The sequence below is a fragment of the Dromiciops gliroides genome, chromosome 2, assembly GCF_019393635.1.
Source record: "Dromiciops gliroides isolate mDroGli1 chromosome 2, mDroGli1.pri, whole genome shotgun sequence".
NCBI lineage: Eukaryota > Metazoa > Chordata > Mammalia > Microbiotheria > Microbiotheriidae > Dromiciops > Dromiciops gliroides.
In genome coordinates this window covers 130,322,294-130,345,122 of record NC_057862.1, presented here as the reverse complement: position 1 = coordinate 130,345,122, position 22,829 = coordinate 130,322,294, and the positions used below count along the sequence as shown (strand labels likewise).

Genomic DNA, 22,829 nt, shown 5'->3' with positions numbered 1-22,829 from the left:
GAGGAATAATGAGGAAAAAGTCAATGGATTTAGCAATAAACAAACAGATAATTGGTAACCTTGGAAAAAATAGTTTCAGTTGACTAAGTAGTGGAGTCAGAAAACAGATTGTTATAGAGTAAAAATGACTAGGAGATGAGGAAATGGAAGGAACAAACCAAACATATTTTCATGTACCCTTGAATTATAATTTTGATAAATATTATATTAAGTCTAGTCACGATTATATTTTAAATTCTCATACCTACATACTTTACAAAATTTTAAAGTAAAATCTAAGAGAATGAAAACCATAATTATGAGATTTCTTTAAAAAAAAATGATGTTTTTTTTCTAGAATTTTCCACAACTAGTTTAACAAAGTACAGTATATCAAATGAAGCATTGGTTTTCAATAAAACTAAAATGAACTCATTCAATTACCTTATAAGAGCAGACTTTTAATGTTACCATTTTGAGTAGACCAAAGTGTGTTCCAGGCTTAATATGTTGACTGCCCCTTAAAAACATAGAGCTGTTATTTAAAACAGATACACACAAATTCTTTTTCTTAGGTTTTTTGAAATATCATGGTTTGTGAATTGGTTACTAGTTTATCTAATTATCCTAGAGTCATTAATGCACATGTTTCATCAAGGGATCCAATTTTATTTGGATTCAATTCAACAAGATTTATTAAACACCTACTATAGGCAATATACTAAGTGCTGGGAATGCAAATCATCGAAGCCTCTACTCTGAAGGAGTTTATTTACATTCTGCTGGAAGGAAATAACTAGTAAACAGATATGTCAACACAGATATACACAAAATAAACACAAAGTGAATTTTAATGGGAGGAAGAGATCATAAATAGTTCAAGATCCTATGTAGGAGGCACTTGAACTGATTCTTTAAGGAAGCTAGAACTTTTTTTTTTCCTTTTACATTGTAAGCTTTATTTTTTTTCTGATAAAAGTATTCTATTTTTTTCCAGTTACATATAAAAACAGTTCTCAACACTTGTGTATACAAGCTTTCCAATTTCAGATTTTTCTCCCTCCCTGCCCCCTCCCCTAGACAGCAGGTAATCTTATTTAGGTTTTATATATATATATATACACTAGATTCTTCTCACCAATGCAATGGTACAGAAGAGTTCCAGGGGACCCATGATGGAAGGGGATCACCAAATCCAGAAGAAAAAAAAAAAGAACTGTGGAGGAGAGATGTTGATTGAACCATACTATTTCTTTTGCTTTTGGTGCTGTTTAAGCTAGAACTTCTAAGAGGCAGCTGCAAAGACCTAACATATCAGGAAGCTCTTATCAACCCACTTTTCTTGTTATATTACATTGGCCACTGGTTACACAAGCATGCAATATGACTTCTAAGTTCTTTCAGTTTAGTGTTCAATCATGTCTGTTTTGTTTTATATTAAGGTGAATAACTAAGCATGTCAGATTAGGGTAGAGAAATGTTCACATCTAAGGAAGATAGCCTGAGGCTACTTAAGGAGAGCTCATTTTCTCATAACTTCTGACCATGTGCTATTTCAGGAAATTCACCTATACACTTTATATTTTAATATTGATAACCCAGGCAAATGAGTGTGGTAGAACATGGCATCACAGAACCTACCCTATAGGCAGAAACTTTGCTAAATAAGAGTTTTAACAAAACAATAAATGCTAAGATTAATAAGGTAGAAGACACTAAAAAGTTGGACACTTCATATTTTAAGAGATTTTTAATCATTTTAATATTCAAAATTATGTTTTAAAGAGTTTTAAAAATTGATTATAAAGAATTACAATATATTGACTTGTGTACTCTTATGTTATACATATGTTGATGAACTGATAAAATAGGTGGATAAAATCTACTTCATCATTCTTATTTTATGTAAATAATAAAAGCTAGGTTCTCTAGCTGGTTTAGTGAGGTCACTGAAGCCTTTTTTTTCTTTCTTATCAATCTTTCTCAATAAACTTTATTAAATTCTACTGGTTGCACAATACAAAACCAATCTAGAACAATTGGACTAGATCTCCTTTAATAATTATATTTTTCAACATTTGATATGCTAAACTGTTTGAAAGAATAAACTGCAACAATTTTATAATTATATATCTTATTCATACAGTTATAAGAATCGGGGCAGCTAGGTGGTGCAGTGGATAGAGCACTGGCCCTGGATTCAGGAGGACCTGAGTTCAAATCTGGCCTCAGACACTTAACACTTACTAGCTGTGTGACCCTGGGCAAGTCACTTAACCCCAATTGCCTCACCAAAACCCAAAAACCAAACAATAACAATATATAGTTATAAGAATCTAGAGCAAGGAACAGGCCAAAACAGAAGTTTTAAATAATTAAGCGACATTTAAAATTACATTTTAAATTTTCATATTGATCATTTTTTGTTTGTTTTTGTGGGGCAATGAGGGTTAAGTGACTTGCCCAGGGTCACACAGGTAGTAAATGCCAAGTGTCTAAGGTCAGATTTGAACTCATGCCCTCTTGAATCCAGGGCCAGTCCTTTATCCTCTGTGCCACCTAGCTGCCCTTAAATTTTCAACCTGGAAATGTACCAGTTAAAATATTTTCATCAAAATGATGGAGGAGGCTAGAAGGGTTAACAGATAACCCTTTTAGGTACTATTGATAGGTTAACAGAGAAACTAAGGTTTGTGTTCTTATCAACAGTATTATAACCAAGAGGGTTCAAGTCCCTATCAACCAACACCATCAAAAGAAACAGTAACTAGGGACTATTAACCATTAATAGCCATTAATATTCCTAGATGACAGGACACCTAGAAACCAGATCTTAAGTAAAGACATATCATAAAAACAGAGACCCTCTGGGTCTGACAAGTTTAATCATATCTTTAGGAACATGCACAGAAAAGACCAAATGTATCCTTAGGTTCAACTTTTGACATGTAAATCCCAAAAACACACCTCCATGGAAAAAAGTTCCCATTTTGGGGGATGTCTTAGGACCCCAGGAAGTCCAAATTAGGATAAGACCTCCCATGAACCTCCCACAAGGAGATTAGGATAATGAGGAGATAACCTACTTTTTCTTACTATAAATATAATTATTCTTCTTCCCCCTATTTGAGACACCTATCTCCATGGTGCTCTTCCTGTGGTCAACAGTCTTTTATTAAAACTTGGGAATCTGAGTCACTGCGTTTTGTAATTGTTTGGGATGCCTCACAATCAATTTAAACCCAACCCACCCTTACATCAAAAACATCACATTTCCCACTGAAAATAAGTTGTTCTTGTTTTTTCAGTCACAAAAGGCAACATTATTAGAAAATGCAACAATTATCATAGCAACTAATGTTTTGCATGTGGGGATTCCTTTCAGGTTTAGGTCATATTGACAGCCACCCTCTCAAATTCTGTGTTATGAGAATCCTTATTTTATTTTTTTAACTTAATTTTATTATTTTCCAGTTATATATTACATATAAGGATAGTTTTCAACATTTGTTTACACTGGATTTTTAGTTCCAAATTTTTCTTTTCTCCCCCCTTCCCTCTCTCCTCCCCAAGATGGAGAGAATCCTTATTTTATAAGTTAAAATTAACTCTGCCAAGTTAGTGTAAGTAGCTTTCTCTCTCAGAGTGATCCATTGCAAGTAATTATATTACAAGGTAATATCTGAAATAAAAAATGTAACCAAATCTTATCCTCAAAATACTCAGGAAACTATTGAAACTGTTGTTGTTGTTGTTGTTGTTTTGTCCTTCAATCTGTAAAAGGACCATGACATTAGGGGGTAATGTCATGACTTGCAGGGAATTGGATTTAAGTGAGGGAGGACTGTCAAGGTCACCAACTTCACTCTCTCCTCCAGAGCCATCTGGGTCCAGTGGCAAGAAACATATCAGGACAACTAGAGATGGCTTTAGATGGTTAAGGCAACTGGGGTTAAGTGACTTGCCCAGGATCACACAGCTAGTAAGTATCTTGACTCAAGGGCCAGTGCTCTATCTACTGTGCCACCTAGCTGCCCCAGGAAACAACTGAAATAGATGAGAGATGATGAGGGCCTGAACTAGGGTAAAAGATGAGTGAATGCAGAGTAGACAAAGCGATGCAGAATTAAAATTGAAAGGATTTGGAAACTCCTGAGTATTGAGGAAAGGGATGAATCAATGATGACTAAAAGATTTTGAACCTGGTTAATTGAAAAAGCAGTGGAACCTTGAACAGAAAAATAGAAGCTTCAAAGAGGGACAAGTATTGTGGAGAAAACAGAATAAGTACCATTTTAGATATGCTGAATTCTGGAATACTTATGCTAAAGTCAGTGGAGATAAGCAGCTGGGTGCTTGGGGCTAAGAATGAGGAAGGCCTTGAGACCCTGGTAAAGTCATTGAACTTCTCCAGGTCTCAATTTCCTCTTCAATAAAATGGAGATAATAATAGCATCTATCTCACAGGGTTGTTAAGATATGTAAAGTGCTTTGTAAGCTTTACAATGCTATGTAAAGGATCATTATTACCAGCTAGTGTCATTACCAAGTAAGTGGTGGGGCAGGAAAATGAATTACAAGGGATTGAGAAGTGAGTAAAACACAAAAGAATGGAGGTAGTAAATACCCACAACCCTTTCTGGGACTGTGATTATGAAAGAGAGAGAGGAGGTATAAGATGATATCTTGAGGGAATGGTAGGTTCAAGGGAAACCTGTAATAGAGAAGAAAACAGAGGATAAAGAAAGATTGAAAGCTAATAGAATGAATGAAAGGCAAAACCAGGAAGAAAAGAAGGGGGATGGAATCAAAGGTGCAGATAAAGGAATCCCTCTGACAAAAAGAAAGTCCACTTCTTCATCACAGACTAAATCAAATGAGAGAACAGGAAATGACAAAAGTAGGTTTGGGGGAAGTTTGTTTTTGAGATATGGAGAGGAGAGGAAGCCCATAAACTAGATAACCTCTGTTTTCTCAAGAGGAGGGAAGAAGGGATCTCATAGGGATTCCAAAGAAAAAGCATTAACTTGGAACAACTGCTGTGGGATGTTAGTGTAGATCGGGAAAGAATAAACACATTACCATGCAATAGTGTGGTCCCAATTAAGATCACGTAAAATAAATTTGTGACAGACCCTATCAACACAGTTGTTTGACCTAGATCAGGAGTATTCAGCAGCATGTGAATAGGAACAGAAGGGGGAAGGCTCTGATAAAACATAACTGATACTAGGAAATAGAAGTAAAGTATTCAAGAATAGCTATTGGTTTATGTTGAACTAACTGGTCAACCACAAGGTCCAGATGGTTAAGGAAAGAGAGGTCAGGGCAGGGATGATGGGATGGGAGAACAGGGAAGGATGGAAAGTCCAGAGGTCACAGAGAGGATGAATAATAGGTTTAAGAGTGGTAAGGCACAATAAGAGATAGAGAAATACGAGGTTTATGTCAGAGTTTTGTATCATGGAGGTAAAACACATGTAATGATGAAAACAAAACACATGATGATGTCAAAAGTATGAACATCTCCATTTGTGGTTGAGGTGGAGTGAATATGGACATCATAGGAGGAGGAGGTTGAAGGTCTACACAGGTAGACCAGTACATTTGAGGGGATAATGGATGTACATTGAAATCCTCAATTATAAAGGGTAGGGTTGATATAGAAAGGAAGACCATGGACAAGTTGCTGAACTCCTTAAGAAACGATGTGACCAGGACACTGTGATAAGGAGTTGGATTGGGTGATGAAGTGAATCTTAAAGGGGAGTGATGGTGGTGAAAATCCGGTCTAGAAGTGAGGAGTATACTTCTATCAATGACTCACTCTTCTGACACTAATAAAATGTTGTGGTCACTTGTGACAGGTAATATCAAAGGCAGCAAAGTGTGGAGACCAATTTTTAATTGGGGAGTGTTAGCTAAGTGGCTCGCCACAATATTGGGGCAAGGAAGGAGACCGGCAGCCTCCCTCAAAACAGAACAGGATTTATTTTAACAAGAACGAACTTAAAAAAAAAAAAATACAAACAGGATCAGTAGGATCAAGGGAAAGGAAATAAAATGGGGAAAGGGAAATTATACAACCTTAAAAGATACCACCACACAGAAATCAGCTGAGAATATGCAGCAGACCTCCTGTCGTTCCAGCATCCTGCTAGAATGCCCAATTTTCCTCCCCCAATCCCAGAAAAACCCCACACAGCGCCAGCCAATGGGATGGCCTCTCTGACAGTCACATGACTGCCTTCACTAGGCTTCCAATCATTATAATTTTTCCAGGCCCATGTAGGCATCGATGAGTGGTGATGATGTGAGGTGCCAGTGCCATGGCAACAACTACAACCAGTGGGTGGAGTACCATGCAGTTTGTGGCGCCTCAGGCCAGTATGCGCTGAGGCATAAAAATCTCAAATAGCAATTAATTATTTACAAAAGGCAAGGAAGGACAAACAGTAAATAGCAGAGGCCACTCTAGTGGTAAGGAGACACAATTGATGGATAACAAGAAGTGTTACATCAGTGTCTTAAATAAATGACTGCCAAGATCATAAGAATGACATATTCCACACAGGACCTTATATGATGCACTTTAAACTATTTTTGAGTGAATAGATGAAAGAAAACATTAAGTAGGTAAATTGTTAAGGATTAGGATATTTTATGAAGACAATAGATGCATAGATGATTTCTGACTCCAAAAATACGAAAGGTATCAAATGTTTGAGAATTACCAATCCTTTTTTGGGGGTGGGAGAGAAGGAAAGAAGTACTTAATTAATCGATCTGGGACATTATTTCCTTAATGATCACTTTTTAGCAAATGGACAGAATAGGTTAAAGGGAAAAACAAACAACCTGATTATATACATATAAAAAATAAAAGTAATATTTTTATGAAGAGGGAAATTAAAGATGCTAAGTTGTGCTCATCTAAGAAGATAAATGCACATGCATAAAGGAATAAGTTAGAAAGATCAATGGATCAAAGAGAAAGAGACTAGATTGGAGAACTCTTTTCCTCCAAATTAACTGAATAGCATGTGGATTTCACCAAAACTCCCATCCCTTTTTGTACATGAATTCTTTAAGGAAAAACTGACAATGTCCTAATAAAAAAAAAAAAAAAGAAAAAGAAAATTCTAAATTAAGATCTTTCCTCTATAGCCCACATTGCCTGATTCTAATCATATAGAGCATTTGGCAAGAACAGATTCTACAGGAGAGCAGATGCTTCAGCCACTCTCTTCCAGTAACATCAGGGATATTAGGACTTGGGGAAAAATTAGCAAAGTGATCAAAAACAGAATAAAAGATGTTAAGAGGTGTACCAATTCTCCCCCTTCCCTGTAAACATCAAATGGCACTTCATGTGATGCAGAAGAATCATTTAAAAAATAAAGACTAACTCTATCTAGTGAAGTGTACAAAGAGCTTTTTAAAAAATGCATATCTTGGGGAAAAAATATATGAAGCTACATTGGCTGAAGAGGGGACAGAATGGCTACCAATAAATTATAGTCCAGGTTGGTCAAGATCAATAAGTGGCCAATGTAGAAGAATACATTGAATAAAAAAGGACATGCACATCAAATTGATTAGGATAAGTTTAGTACCCATCTTTACCACGTTACTTCCCTGTTACCGTGAAAAGCCCTAGTCATCTTTTTCTCCTTTGAGTGCTTTCATTTATATCTATTGGGGCAGCTAGGTGGCGCAGTGGATAGAGCACCGGCCCTGGAGTCGGGAATACCTGAGTTCAAATCTGGCCTCAGACACTTAACACTTACTAGTTGTATGACCCTGGGTAAGTCACTTAACCCCAATTGCCTCACTAAAAAAAACAAACAAACAAACAAACAAAAAAAAACATTTATATCTATCTTCCTTTCACTAAAACAGTCTTATCTGGTTCCAAATTCTAACATATAAGTGGATCGTTGAAGCACTTTTCCTTCTGCTATGAGAGTCCACAAATCATTCCAATGAAATGCTGTTTCATGCCAAGAAAAACACACACGTATGCATATGCACACACACATATATGATGTGTGTGTTTCTGTCTATTTTTCCTAACTCTTTGCATATATCTATAGATATCTCTACACACATATGGGAAGAGAGAGAGACAGAGACAAAGAATGAGACAGAGAGAGAGAGTGAGACAGAAAGACAGACAGACAGACTAGAGCAATTCTTCTTAGTAGGATTATTAACAAATGTGCAACCATGGGAAAACAGTAATATTCATTTGTGGGTATACATATTTCAATCATACACAGGTACCTGAAAATATGGAAATTACCAATGTATGATGGGAAATTTAAGAACATTTTAAATACTAAAAGTATCATATAAAAAGGCACACTTTTATATATCAAGAATTCCTTAAAATACTGCCCAAGAAATAATCCCATTGCTGTTTATCTTCCCATCAAGCTTTTTAATTTAGCTAGGGAAAAAATATAACTCTAATCCACTGAATCCCATCAAAGTAGAAAGAAGCAATGTTTTTCAGTGATGATAACTTACAGACAGCAAGGGGATGGCAACTTTCCCAAGGAAATCAGGGGGCTTATCTCCATCTTCATCAAATACTGTCACTTCCAAAACATCATGGATATCTTTAATAGGACTGGAACAAGAAGTACAGAGTGTGTTATACACAAACACACACAAATGAAGTCTGCTCCTTGAAGATCTGAAAAAACTGTTTCACTAATTAAGTCTGCATTTCCTTAGAGTATAAAACTACCATTTAATTAAATTCCAAAAATTAAATCAAACTGACTGTATTCCCAAACCTTCCATCATAGAAGGTTCAGACATCCATATGAAAAATAAAAAAGTCAACTTTCCCTCTATGACATTCTTTTATGTGCACATGAACTCAGTCTGGAATTGTGAAAGAAACAAGATTGGGGGCGAGATAACTAAGTAGGGTAAGGGTGAGTTACTTCCAAGTTCTTTCTTAATATTAAACTGAGGAATTACTTTATGGTGAAAGTGTTCAAAATCAACAGCTGACTAATAGATTCAGTGTCCCAGAGCCAAAACATGCAATATTAATAATTCCATAAGTATCTAGAAACTTATATTTATTGACCTACTATCAGAAATCTGCTACTATGAAAGAGAGAACTATAGTTCTTAGGGTAAAATGCCCAAATAAATGGTAGGTAACACCTGGAATTTTGCTAGTTTTAACAGCAAAGCTAAAGCCGCTTCAATTGCATTCTTTGCCCTCTTCTATTACTCTAGCCTACATCATTTTCAATCAACCCCATTCTTTCCTTTACAAGATTATTATATTACCAGTCTCTTACCAGAATGGACCCCCATTTTACCCAAACACCACAAGCACTCAATTTCTTGCCAAGTGTTACAGCCTCCAATCTAGACTTCTAAATATGAGATTATTAAGCTTCCTAACTATTTGCATTAGGTTTAAGAAACATGGCAGGAATTTAAAAGATTGGATAGCTAAGATTACCTAGAATGAAAAGAACCATCTGAAACCAAATGAGAATTCATACATGGAGTGTTTTAAGAAATACTGTGCAATTTAAGATATTTTGACTTTACCATATGTCTTAAAAAGTAGTCCCCTTGAACTCCAGGCATAGGTTCTCTAACCCTAGAACTATTCCTGGGTGGAGAGAAGTTAATTTGTAGACTAATTTTTCCATTAAATAATTTGCTTAACTAATATAGTTCAAAATAGTTACTTCCAATATTAGCTCTAAGCACAATCAAATGAGAGCATGAAAAGCCCTAAGGAATGAAAAAATAAAGGAGCATTTCCCTCAACAAATAGAAATCCCACTCCTTTGTCCCAACCTGCAAGAAGCAACAACTGTAACAACTGGAATGACGCCATCTGCTAGAGACTTACTGTAGAAGAGTTCCCGCCCATGAAGCGAAGGTCTTTGAGGGCAAGACCAGGAGTCTTTTCTTTGGGTGTCAGGAAGTGACATTGGCTAGTGAGAGGAAGAAGGAAGGGACTAGCACTCTGTCTTGCTCTTTTTCCTGAGGACACTGGTGGAGAAGGGAACTAGAAATGTGCTCTCCCTTTAATAGATAGATGAATGTAGGCCTTTCTCTCTCTCTTTACCAAATTCTTATTCTCCTTAATAAATGCTTAAAAGTCTAACTCTTGCTCAAGCTTATAATTTACTGGCGACCACTCGTTAGATATTTTAGACAGTTTAACTAGAATTTTAGCCCTTAACACAACATAATTAATTGGTCACTTAAGTTTAAATTCTCATAGCTAAAAGGTTGATTAGTTTTGCTTCTAATATCATTACTTACAATGTAAAAACTTTGTTCCATTCAGGATTGAGGTTTTTGTAAACTGTATGTGTCTGAAGTCGGTCATTTCCCAATTCTAATAAGCAAAAAGGATCACTCTTTCCTGAAAAGAAAATATACAAGAGTCAAAGAGATGTTATCATTATATTAAAGGTAAATGATAATTTTGAAGCAATTGTTAAGCTAATAGAAACTGTTAGTGCTTCCAAGGCAGAGTTGTAGAATAAAGAATGTTAGACTTAGTCAGAAAGATGTTGGTCCAAATCTTGCCTCAGATGCCCTGGGCAAGTCACTTAATCTATGCCTCAGTTTCCTCATCTGTAAAATGATGAGGTTGGATTATTTGTCCTGTTTGGTTTCTTCCCACTGTAAATATAGGATTCATTATATACAAAGACGATCCTGCAAATCCTGTGGAATCTCTGTGTGACTGGGGTGAAGAAAGAATTGAGCAAGGGCAGAAAGAGCCTCACAGCAATGAAAGATCACTGCAATAATTGATCTGTATTAATATAGAAGCAAGATAGGGGCTATGTATTCATTTTCATAAGCGTGTGAGTACACACTCACAAACACAACATTAGCATGAACAGCAGACAGGTTTTGCTGATTTCAGGGTATGTTAGGGTATATGTTTGAGTCCATTTTGGATTTTGTCGATGGGTAAAATGCAAAGAAATATGACCCTGGAACTTCCCCAATTTTCCTTAGCCTCTTCCCCAATTTTCCCTAGCCTCTTCCCCTTGCCTTTCAGTCTACCATGTTAGAGTGAAAACAACCAAAGTAGAACCTGAGAACAAGTAAGGGGAGATGAAATTTTCCTTATTTTCAATCTGGACTCAGGTGATTGGGGAAAAAAATTGATGTAACATTCCTAAAATGACTAATTTTGTAGGCCTATATCCTTATAAGCACTTCACAGAATAGAGAACTTAATTAATAGGGAGCAGGGCAACAGCAGGGCTAAGGAGGACTTGGGGCCAGGGTTTAATGCTGAGTTCAATGGGTCCTCTTAACCCAGTAGTCCAAACATTCAAGTTACTCTATGTATACCCAATTTATTTAGTAACTAAGAACTCTACATATCAATAAAATGACTGACATGCTTAGAAACCCCATATAAAAGCAGAGGAAGAGAAAGGAGACAGACAGATGCAGGCCCAGTATCAATGATCATTTGATTCAATTGATTAGAGGACTACAAATGGGCCATGACTGAAAAGAATATTCAACCCAAGGCTGTCTAGAATAATAATAGCCAGGAATCCAATCTGGTGTTAAGATAACCACATAACTAACCCAAATCCTTAACAAAGTCTTGTTTCTGCAAAGACTTTTGTTTTGCTTTTCTTCCATATGAAAGAACACATTTCATCTTTATCAGGATAGTAAGCACTCTACAGTTTTGTGCCCAGGTATACCTAGCCTTAGTGATTTGTTTCTTCAACCCAAACTACATCATCTATTTAACAATTTGTCAGACTATTAGTGGGTGTCAGTGCTTACCCTCCAGAGGTACCAACATGACATCCCATCAGCACTTGCTCTAGTGAAACAGACTGACACTTTTAATGAAAGCCCTGGGGTTACTCTACAGCAGGGCAAATTCTCTGGCCTGTCCTTTTGAGACACAGGTTCTCTGTTTGCCACTGAAGCTGTGGAGCAAGCATACTTCTGGCTGTCCCAGCTAATGAGGAACAGACTTCTACTCAGAAATTGCAAACTTTTGTAACATGTCTCTGAGGAACACCCTGAACCAACCCTTAGATTATAATTCAGTGAAAGCTCATTAAAATGCTTCATTACAATATAAACAAGGAAGGTAGTCATACCAGGAAATAAAAGGACTAACCACCACATATACCCACTTATACATACTTTATAATTTAGTCCATCTTCCTCAGAAGAACCCACTGATATACCACAAGTTTTAATCAACAAATACATACCCACTTTAATAACAGATGTATCTTTAATAAAAGTGTTAGAAAGTAATGGCATGTGGCATAAGAAGTAAGGCTTACCATCAGCCTCTATGAATTTTTGAGGACTACGGCATAATACACAAATGCACCTATTTCAACATTTTTCTCTTCATCCTAGAGATCTTCCAGGTAAATGAGTACTGACAAGACTTTAGCCTCAAAGTTATCATGTAACTACATCAAGATTAAATATATCGGGGCAGCTAGGTGGCGCAGTGGATAAAGCACCGGCCCTGGATTCAGGAGTACCTGAGTTCAAATCCGGCATCAGACACTTGGCACTTACTAGCTGTATGACCCTGGGCAAGTCACTTAACCCCCATTACCCTGCCAAAAAAAAAAAAAAGATTAAATATATCTATGGTTTATTTTCAAACTCATGCCTCCAATGAACCTTACTAATAGCTTCCATTTTGAAATATTTTAAAATTGTTTTCCTTTGTTCCATCAGATGTGATTTGGAATGCTGGCTTTTATTCATGTTGTAGTTAGTAGGATTGCAATTATTGAGACACATCATAAATGCTATCTAATAACCTTATTAGTTACTACAGAGTGTTATATTTCCCTCAGCATTTATAAAAATCTTAAGATTTACCTCCCTTCAAATATCTCTTACAAGAAAATATTTACATCGACTCCAAACCCACATCATTTTTTTTTTTTAGTGAGGCAATTGGGGTTAAGTGACTTGCCCAGGGTCACACAGCTAGTAAGTGTTAAGTGTCTGAGGCCGGATTTGAACTCAGGTCCTCCTGACTCCAGGACCCGTGCTCTATCTACTGCGCCACCTAGCTGCCCCCACATCAATATTTCTTGTGGCTGGTACCTTCAAACCTTATCTTCTAATGCTAGAAGCTGTCAGAATACAATTTTTCTCTGGTGGCCTTAGCTATAGTTCAGTAATTCTCATTCCCAAGGGGGCCGGCCCATTGAGGAAAATGGGATCAAATCTGAGTTCAAATCTGTCCTTAGATACTGTTTGGCTGTGTGGTAATCATTTCACTTTAAGCAGAAGCTAGGTGGGACAGTGGACTTGGAGTCAGGAAGAACGAAGTTCCACCCTTCCTCAAACACTTCCTAGTTTTGTGACCGCAGGCCAATCACTTATCTTCTCTCATCCTCAATCTTCTTATCTGTAAAACAGGAATAATCATAGTGCCTACCTTACTAGGTTTTTGGTAAGAATCCTATAGGATCACAGATAAAGTGCATTGCAAACCTAAAGGCACTATATACATTCTAGCTATTATTATTGTTGTTGTTATTAAGATTCTTAACTCTCTGTTCTATCCATTTCACATGTATACTATAATTTTCCCTTTGCCAATGGCCCTTAATTGGTTATATTCTGGTCTATTTTGCTTTCCTATCCATAGAGCAGCTCTTTATTTTTCAACATTTTCTACTTCCTCTGGAAGGTCCCACCTACTTAACTTAGAGAAACCTTGGCCCTTTTCAATGCCACAGAATCTGGCAACTAGCATTTATTGTCTACTATCTGCCACGTAATGTAATTGGTGCTAAGGATAGAGAGTAAAAAGTGAAATTACCCTGGCCCTCAGGAAGTTTATATTCCATCAGGACAGGCAAAATGTGTGTGTGTGTATAAATACATGCACACACATAAGTATATATGCATGTGTATGTATGTATGTTATGGAGAGAGAAAGAATTAGTTACATATAGTTATATAGAAAGTAAATGCAAATTGATGGAAAGGCCCCTAGCTGTTGAGCCAGGAAGAGCTTCATGAGTTGAATGTTGAAGGAAATTAGGGTTCTAAGAGGCAGAGGGGAAGACGGACATTCTCAGCGTGAAGAAAGGAATGGACTTGGAGTCCAAAAATCTTCATTTAATTCTCAGTTCTAAGGCTTTATAGGTGTATGACCATAGGCAAGTAAATCATTGAATCTTCTGGGGATGATGTGGAAAATCACATGTAGCCTCTAACCTTGTTTGTCTCAAAGAGACCCTGGCCTTGCTGTGTTCCAGCTACAGCTGCAGGCCTGTAATCTCTGCCTTCTGACCTTGTCTGTCTCAGACAGGCTCTGGCCTTGAGATACCCCAGCTGCAATGATAGGCCTCCCCTAATCAGTGAATAACTGACCTCATCTTCTTTTGATAAATTTGCCACTATACCATGCCTATTCATTTTGTATATAACCAGGTAGGCTACAAGACTTGGGGCCCATTGTTGGAGGTTTGAAACCCTCTTTGGGTCTGCATGTAATAAACTCTCTCTCTCTCTACCTCAAGTAAATGGCTGAGTCTTTTCTGTGTCAATTGTGCCGTAACAGGGCCTCAGTTTACTTAACCTCTAGTAAAAAGGGAGCTAGTGAAATTTACTTCACAAGACAGCATGAAGAAAATACACTGTAATCTGAGAAGAGCTTTATCTATATAAAAGGAAATATTCATCAGTCTCAGCAGTAATGAACTATATTTCAAACTCATAATGCAACTGATTAATAAGGCATAAAAATTTTACATTTATTCCTCAAATTTACACAAAGTAGATACCATTTTTTCTGATGGTCTTAAAGTGAAATTCCTGCTAAAGTTAGCTATAGTCCTGTAGTTGGAAAAAAAGTGATTTCTCTTCCCTCCCCCCCTCCATTTAGGTAAAAATCACCATGAAATTCACAAACAATATTAAAAGCATTCAATTGCTACTATTAAGCTTTCTAAGAATTTCAATTACAGAAATGTTTTTGAAAGGAGAATGTCTTTAAGAGGAGATGTATTGCTATGGATACAGCTTCAAAAGCCAACAATGGGAAGAAAAACAAGAAAATAGACTTTTTGATTAATATGCCAGGGGAACAATAACTATAGGAACTATTCTCTTCTGCTACACAGACCTGTGTTTCAAAAGACAACAGCCACTGTTCTTAACTTACAGAAGAACCTACTTAAAATGCACAGTGTTATAGAATATGCCAAGAACATTCCTACTCTATAATTTTGTGTTCTGAATACTGTTTTTGGTCAACAGTTATTGAGAATAGCACTTTTATGCATACCCAAGATATTCAGTGAGGCAGAAACGATATTTTACATTAACAAAACTATTATCTAGATTATCAAAAATTAGTGTGCAAAAACCAAACTCATTTTTTTTAAAGGTGGGTGTTCCTATTAACCAAGTATACTTTTTTTTTTTAAAGCATGGGATAGAAATAAGGAACACATTCCAAACATACTTTGGTAATGTTAATGTTAAAAAACAAATTTTAAAAATCAAGTGATTAACATTAGTATTTCCATCGTACTAGAAATACTCAAGCCTCTGACACATACAGGTTGTGAGACTATAAGAAAGTCACTTAACACCTCTGTTCCTCAAGTATCTCTCTATGACTGTAAGTTGCAGAGTAGGTGCCAATCATATTGGCTGGTGATGTTTGCTCATGAAGAATTCCTTGCAATCACAGATCCAGGAAAAAAAAATAGAAAAAAGAAAGAAAAAGAAAAGAAAGACAAAAGTAGAAGTTTAAAAAAAAATCATAGAAAAGTCCCAATAGTACTGGAACCAAGAGTGAACTTGAGTTACTATTCCTTGATATGTAGCTTAAGTTATATTTATGCTTGGGACTGGTTTCTCTTGCTACAGCACTCATTGACTGACCCAAGGGAAGCAGTGGACCTAAAAATTTAAATTGTGCTGAAACATGGCCCTCTAAGTGAACCATTTTACTGAAGAAATAAACTTTTTTTTTTCCCTCAAAAAACAAAAAACAAACCAAAAGCAAGAGTAAACTTGAGTTACTATTCCTTGGTATGTAGTTTGAGTTGTATTTCTACAAGTTATCCTATTAACAAAAACAAAACAAAACAAAACAAAAGTCATTGGTGGCCAGGGCCAGGTTCACTTCTGTATCTGTAGAGGAGAAAGAAGAGAATGAAAAAGAACAGATTTCTATACTTGTTGATCTATCACCAAGTATAACTATGAAGGTCTCACCTCCAACATTAGACTGGAAAAGACATGTACACATCATGGATAATAGTATTTGTGTATTGAGGGAGGGGGAAGATTAGTTATATTATGAGGTATGGGACAATAGCTTGAAAAAAATTGGTTTGGATCATTAAAAGCACATAATCTCTGAGTTAGAAGGAACCTCAGAAATCATTTAGTCAAACTCTGACATAAAAGAGACTCTTCTCCAGACAATATTAGATAAGCGACTTCTAGTAAGAAGGAACCAGTCATTTTGAGTAGGAAATCTGAAAAACATGCTAGTAAAGGGTTTGCAGGCAACTGAAATCCTGAAAGTATTTTCAAGTCTGTATAACAGAAGTAATGCCAATATATTTGTATCTTGGAAGGTTCTTTATACATATCAGAGATGTTGGAGTGAATATTAGAGAAATCAACTAGTCACCAAGAGCAACTCATTCAAGTTTTTCTTCCTTTCAGGGATGACAGGGAATCTTATCTTTTCACTTTTATTATTTTCACAATTATTAAATGGTCTCCCATACATATTCTCCAAGGCAGCACAAGAAGTTTCATCTTTCCAGCAATCTTCCTAGAACTAAATGTCTATGGCTTTTAAAAATCTTACCAATAAAAGATAAATATCTGATTTATATAATTTTATATTTATACTATATATAATTTTATATTATATTATTTATAAAATGAATATCTGAAAAGTATTCTGCAGACTATAAAGCCAGCTTCTCAAATTGTCTTTTTTGTTTGGATCACTAGGGGTCCCCAAATGTTGGCAAGTCAACAAAACTCTAGCTGTTCATTATTATTAAATTACAGGGATAATTATAGAATCAGTTTTTGATGCTCTCAATAATCTACCTGGTAGATAGTTTTACAGGATCAACTAAACAGTGTCACCATTATTGGTGCTAAGTTAGATCACACAATTTTGCAGGTCTGCTGACTTGCTGTTGTCACAGTTTCACCTGGTTGCCTTAATTCTCCAGAAGTTTCATATGCAACCATCAATGTGTGCTCAATGCCATATGGTAGCATTGGTGAGACCTTGAAGTATTTTTCAGACAATGATCAATTCAATACTCATAGTGATGATATATTCAGTAACTCAAACAGCCATCAAATCCTAGTAGAAAGTCTTGTATTTTTAACAAAATACGGATTTTATAATTGGTTGGAAGAGAGTCCTAGTGCTAAGTTAATACTCCAGAATATACATTAAGCAAAAGGTAGCCTTTCCCAAATCACCTATTGACATTCTTTGACTTATACTTCCAGCCAGTTCCCAAAGTGACAATGTATATATGGAAGTCTCCTAAAACAATATAGCTATCCTATGTGCTTCTTTTGCAATTAGGTGATTCAGGTCAATTTAAAAATCCTTTCTCCTCACAATGGATGCTTTTACTTGAACAATAGATGTAGGGTCATCAGGCGGTCACTGATGCATCTTAGCAGTTAAAGTCTAAGATAAGGTTATCATCACTGAATTACAATTCTCTTCTGACCACATGAAAAGTTTTAAAGCTCCTTCATAACTCTTCTGTTAACCCTTACAGATCTTTATTGTCTTCTTGATTATCTCTTTATTAGGCTCTTAAAGGGACCCTGATTTTACTTTTATCAATATTAATTCATAAATCTGAGTGCTGGCCTAGGGAGAGTAGGAAATATGGCACCATTTAAGGAAGGCATTATTATGGAAACAGTACTTGCAGCACTCATCATTTCTCAATGGCATAGGAGAGAACGTTGATCTTTATGATTCTCTTTTTGTGTAATAAGAACTTATGCTACTCTTTTTTTAAACAGTAGCAGCCAAATGGGATGTGTTGGTCACATTACACTATACCACAGAAGCTCTCTTTGGCACTAGTCTCAAAATACAATTTGTCGTTTGCTTCATGAATCAAAGCTCAGGCATGAATTACCTCAATGTGATGAAATTACACTGAATAACCTTTTACTTAAAGAGGATTTTAGACTCTACTGGACATAAGTTTGCAAGACAAACTATAGAAAATGTCTGACAGGCACTAACTTTTCCATTAGGATAATCACTTATGGTGCTAATATTCAATTTTAATTTCAGAACTGAAAATACTAGATTGTCTTTTCCCAACTAAAAGGGACAAGATAATAGTAAAGATAAATTATTTTAGGATCAGAAAAATATTGTTCCTTTTCTAAATACAAATATCACAAATTAAAAATTCTGTAGGGTATTTAGAAGTAAATTCATAAAGACTGATATGTAAATAATTTTAGGCTCATACTAAAATATTTAAAAAGAAATTAATATATCTAGAAAATTACTAAGAACTATTATTTAGAATATGATATAGATAACATCACCTTATTTCACATTTTAAAACATCTGATACCTAGTACATAGATTTATTAAGAATGAGTCACTTTTGGTGCAGTTAGGTGGTGTGGTGGATAGAGCACCGGCCCTGGAGTCAGGAGAACCTGAGTTCAAATCTGACCTTAGACACTTAACACTTACTAGCTGTGTGACCCTGGGCAAGTCACTTAACCCCAATTGCCTCACAACTACCCCCTTCCCCCCCCCCAAAAAAAAATGAGTCACTTTTACCCTATATTGAAAAAGTCTTTAAAAGTTATATATATGAACAGATTTAAGTTTGGACAGATGTTTGAATACTAATGATTCTTAAATAGGCTTGAACAAGAAATACTTGCAGAAATATCATCTCATGAACTTGACTTTTAACCTTCATGTTATTCTTTATACTGGAAAGGCTGATGTCTATTTTTTAAGGTACCTTTACATTTTCTTTTCTGAAACAATCTGCATAATTATGAAAAATGGCCTTTTTAGGTGACCAGACGATTCCAAAAGTAAAATCATCAATAGACATTGGTGAAATCCCTTCACTGAAGTTGCTGATCAAAATTTTAGAACCTGACTGGGAATTTGTTAGCAAGCAAGAGATATTAGAAAATTACAAGTCATCAAAAACAGGAGTTACAACAAAAGTTCTTTGTAAACTCGCATTGATTTTTAAGAGAAGAATCTCTTCCATATGTCTGTATATACTATCCTTTGTTTTTCTTTTTTTTTTTCTGGTGTTTTTTTGTTTTGTTTTGTTTTGTTTTGGTGAGGCAATTGGGATTAAGTATCTTGCCCAGGGTGACACAGCTAGTAAATGTTAAGTGTCTGAGGCCGGATTTGAACGCAGTTCCTCCTGACTCCAGGGCCAGTGCTCTATCTACTGTGCCACCTCGCTGCCCTGACATTTAAATTCTTAAAGAGGATCATACTTGATTTATTGTTCAGTCATTTCAGTCATGACTGACTTTTGACCCCATTTGGGGTTTTCTTGGCAAAGATACTGGACTGGTTTTCTATTTCCTTCAGTTCCTTTGATAGATGAGGAAACTGAGACAAACAGTGGTAGGTGACTTGCCTCAAAGTGTCTGAGTCCAAATTTGAACTCAGATCTTCCTGACTCCCAGTCTGCATGTGAGGAAATGGAGATTGGTCTCCTCTCAATAAGAATATAATAGTCACCATTCAAATTACACTCATCAGGACTTGTTTGAGGAGAAAGGTCTCTTTCTCCTCCCCCTTTCCCCCCAATCCAGCAAACAAAATCACATGGTTCAGGGAAACCCTGAGCTGGTTGCAATTAGGTCAGCTCCTGAGCTGTGTCCATATAAGGGAGGAATTGAAGAATTGTCCCTGTATCACCTCCCCCATTGGCTAAGAAATACTGTGTTCTGATTAGCTAGGTTGTTTTTTTTTTTGGTGAGGCAATTGGGGTTAAGTGACTTGCCCAGGGTCACACAGCTAGTGTCAAGTGTCTGAGGTCAGATTTGAATTCAGGTCCTCCTGAATCCAGGGCTGGTGCTTTATCCACTGTACCACCTAGCTGCCCCTGATTAGCTAGTTTTTGCCCATCAATTGTAACCCTTGAGTAATCAGACCAATAATGAAAAAGGGGAGGGTCCATTTACATTAGGGACTAGGGGATTAAAAAGGGGCCTGTGAGCCTCCATTTTTGGTCACTTACCAGCTGCACACAGGGTAGCCCATTCTTGCAAGAATGACAATAAATGAACCTTTGACACATCACCCAGAAAATTATTGTGGAGTCATTTTTCTCACACTGCACATACTTGATAACTTGCTTATTATTTTCTAGTTAATTTTTTAAGTGAAGAAACAAAAAAGAATGGAATAATTCTTTCTCCTGGACTCTAGTTTCACATTTCTTCCAATTGCCTATCTGGAAATTTTAAAATACCATAAACATTTTTCAATCCAGCCAAATTGGCCTTCTTGCAATTTCTCACATGGCATTCTACTGTGTATCTTTCTGTCTTCACAAAGTCCTCCCCCATTCTTGGAATGTACTATTTCCTCCTCACCACTTCTCAGAATCCTAATTTCTTTCAAAACTGAGCTCAAGTAGTTCCTCCCATATAAGGCCTTTCCTGAATGTACCAGTTACTAATGCATTTTGTCAAAAATTACCCTGTACTTAATTTTGTATAATATGTTGGTGAGGATAAGGGACAATGGCACAGGGGAAAAGGTGGGGGTCCTTAGGTATTCCTTGGTAAAGAATTATACTCCTGCACACAGTCTAATAAGAATTTTTTTGTTTTAATTTTATTTGGTGCTAGAGAAAATGACTGAGGGGTAAGTCAAAGACTTCATCCCTGGGGAAGAGGGCTCAGAAACATTCTCCTCCACGAACAGAGAGAAGGCAAAAGCTTTTATAGTTCCCTTTTGGGGGCGGGGGGGGGGGTAGGGAAAGCTTGGATGTTTGTCATATTCCTAGGAGTTGAGGGGGACTTTTTGCAATGACCTTTGGCGTTATCTCTGTCTCCTAGCTGTAATCAGGTAGTAGCCACACCTAATTGACTTTCCTGCTACAGAATTTTATTTCCCTTTACTTCTTAGGTATATCTGTCCTGAAATCTAGTTGGTCAATCTAAACTTTAATAGTCCCTTGATTCCTCCATATGTGTGTCCTGTTATCTGCTCATCTTTGGTTTTGTTTCTCACAGGAAAAACCTCTTCTGATTTATTCTAAGCCCTATGTCAGACAACATGATGTAGTACAAAGAGAACTGGCCTCAAATGCCAGGAAGACCCAGTTTCAAGTCCTGCCTCTGATACATACTAGTTGTATAAGCCTGGGCAGGTCACTTAATATCTTAGTGCTGTAGGCAATTCAATAAGTTGCAGAGATGGTGCTAACTTGTATGGAGAGGACAAATCATAGGTCCAGTTCCTATTCCTATCCTTTTTGTATGGGCATGTCTCTCCTCTGACAGAATGGTAACTCCTTAAGTACTGGAACATTGACTTTTTAGCCTTTCATTCTTCCAGTACCAGGTACATGAAACATGCTTAATAACTGCTGGTTGACTCTATTCATTGCTTACAAATGTACTCTATCTTTAAAAGGGTGACCACTGGTTTTCTTACAGTAAATGTGTTTATTTTTTATAACTGGCCAACCTTTCTTTTTCTGAATAACTGTAATGTCCCACTTAGCCATGTGGTCAAATCAACTAGATAGATATTTTCACAGGCTTTTCTAAATAAAAGGGCTCCAAAGAACATGAGGATTTATTTTATGAACTCTCCTAGGACTCACTATGATCTGCCACCACTTTTAACCTCAGATGGAATCACAGGCAATTTGTAGATACTTTGTTGGGCTACATTTTACAATATATCAAAAGAACTGGAATTGAGATTTAAAAAAATCTAAGCCTTCTTGTAAATCAGGCTACCAAGTACTTCCTAATTACACTCAGGAACACCTTTTTCACCTGATAGAATAAGCTATTTTTCATTAAATAAATAAAACATTGCCTGTTCAACTTGGGATTTGAAGTTTTTCCTCTAGCTCTTGAAACAGTTCACTGTGGAATTCACAATCCCCACAAAAGACAGATTGCAAATAATTTTTATTCTAAAAATAAAGACTAAAATGGTCTATAAATATGTTTAACTGAAGACAAATGTCTTTTCTCAAACCCAATACTTTGATAATGTACTCAATAAACTCTACACAGAGAATGGTCAACAAGGGAAATGAAGCTTGCCATTGAAAGTCTGGGGGCTGCTAATAGAGGAAGGTTCAGCAAATCTAAAAGAATTTTTTAGCTGTGATCAAGTTTTTCTTAAAGCAAAAAGAAGACTCTCTTTTCCCAGTACTTTCAAATACTCCTCTCTTGCCTCCTGAATGCACTTCTATAAATTCTTACCTCCAAAAGGGTGACAAATCTCTTTACTAGAAAGAGTAAATATCTGGATTTTTAAATGTTGATACTAGCAGAGAAGTCAGTATATAAACGACTTACAATTCTCCTTGTCAAACATATACCATTTAGATTCAGATAATTCTTGATTCATGAGTTCAGGATGTTCTCTGCTGAAAATTGAACTTTTGAGGTGAGGCAAAGAATTCAGGTGAATTCAACAAATATACATTGAATCTATTATATGCAAAGATATATATATATATATCCCCCTGAGGGATACAAACACAAATTTTTTTTAAAAAAGCTCCTACCCTCAAGGATCTGACATTCTATTG

The 22,829-nt window shown here is 36.3% G+C and overlaps 1 protein-coding gene across 1 annotated transcript in view; it reads right to left on the bottom strand.

Moving 5' to 3' along the window:
* The window catches only part of MCTP2 (multiple C2 and transmembrane domain containing 2), a 275,109-nt gene that overhangs the window by 103,001 nt on the left and 149,279 nt on the right, over positions 1-22,829 (bottom strand). Inside the window, exons 13-14 of the mRNA XM_043984960.1 lie at positions 10,294-10,396; positions 8,512-8,614 (exon numbers count right to left, since the gene is read on the bottom strand). Coding sequence (XP_043840895.1) covers positions 8,512-8,614; positions 10,294-10,396 — 206 coding nt within the window. The remainder of the gene's footprint in view (positions 1-8,511; positions 8,615-10,293; positions 10,397-22,829) is intronic.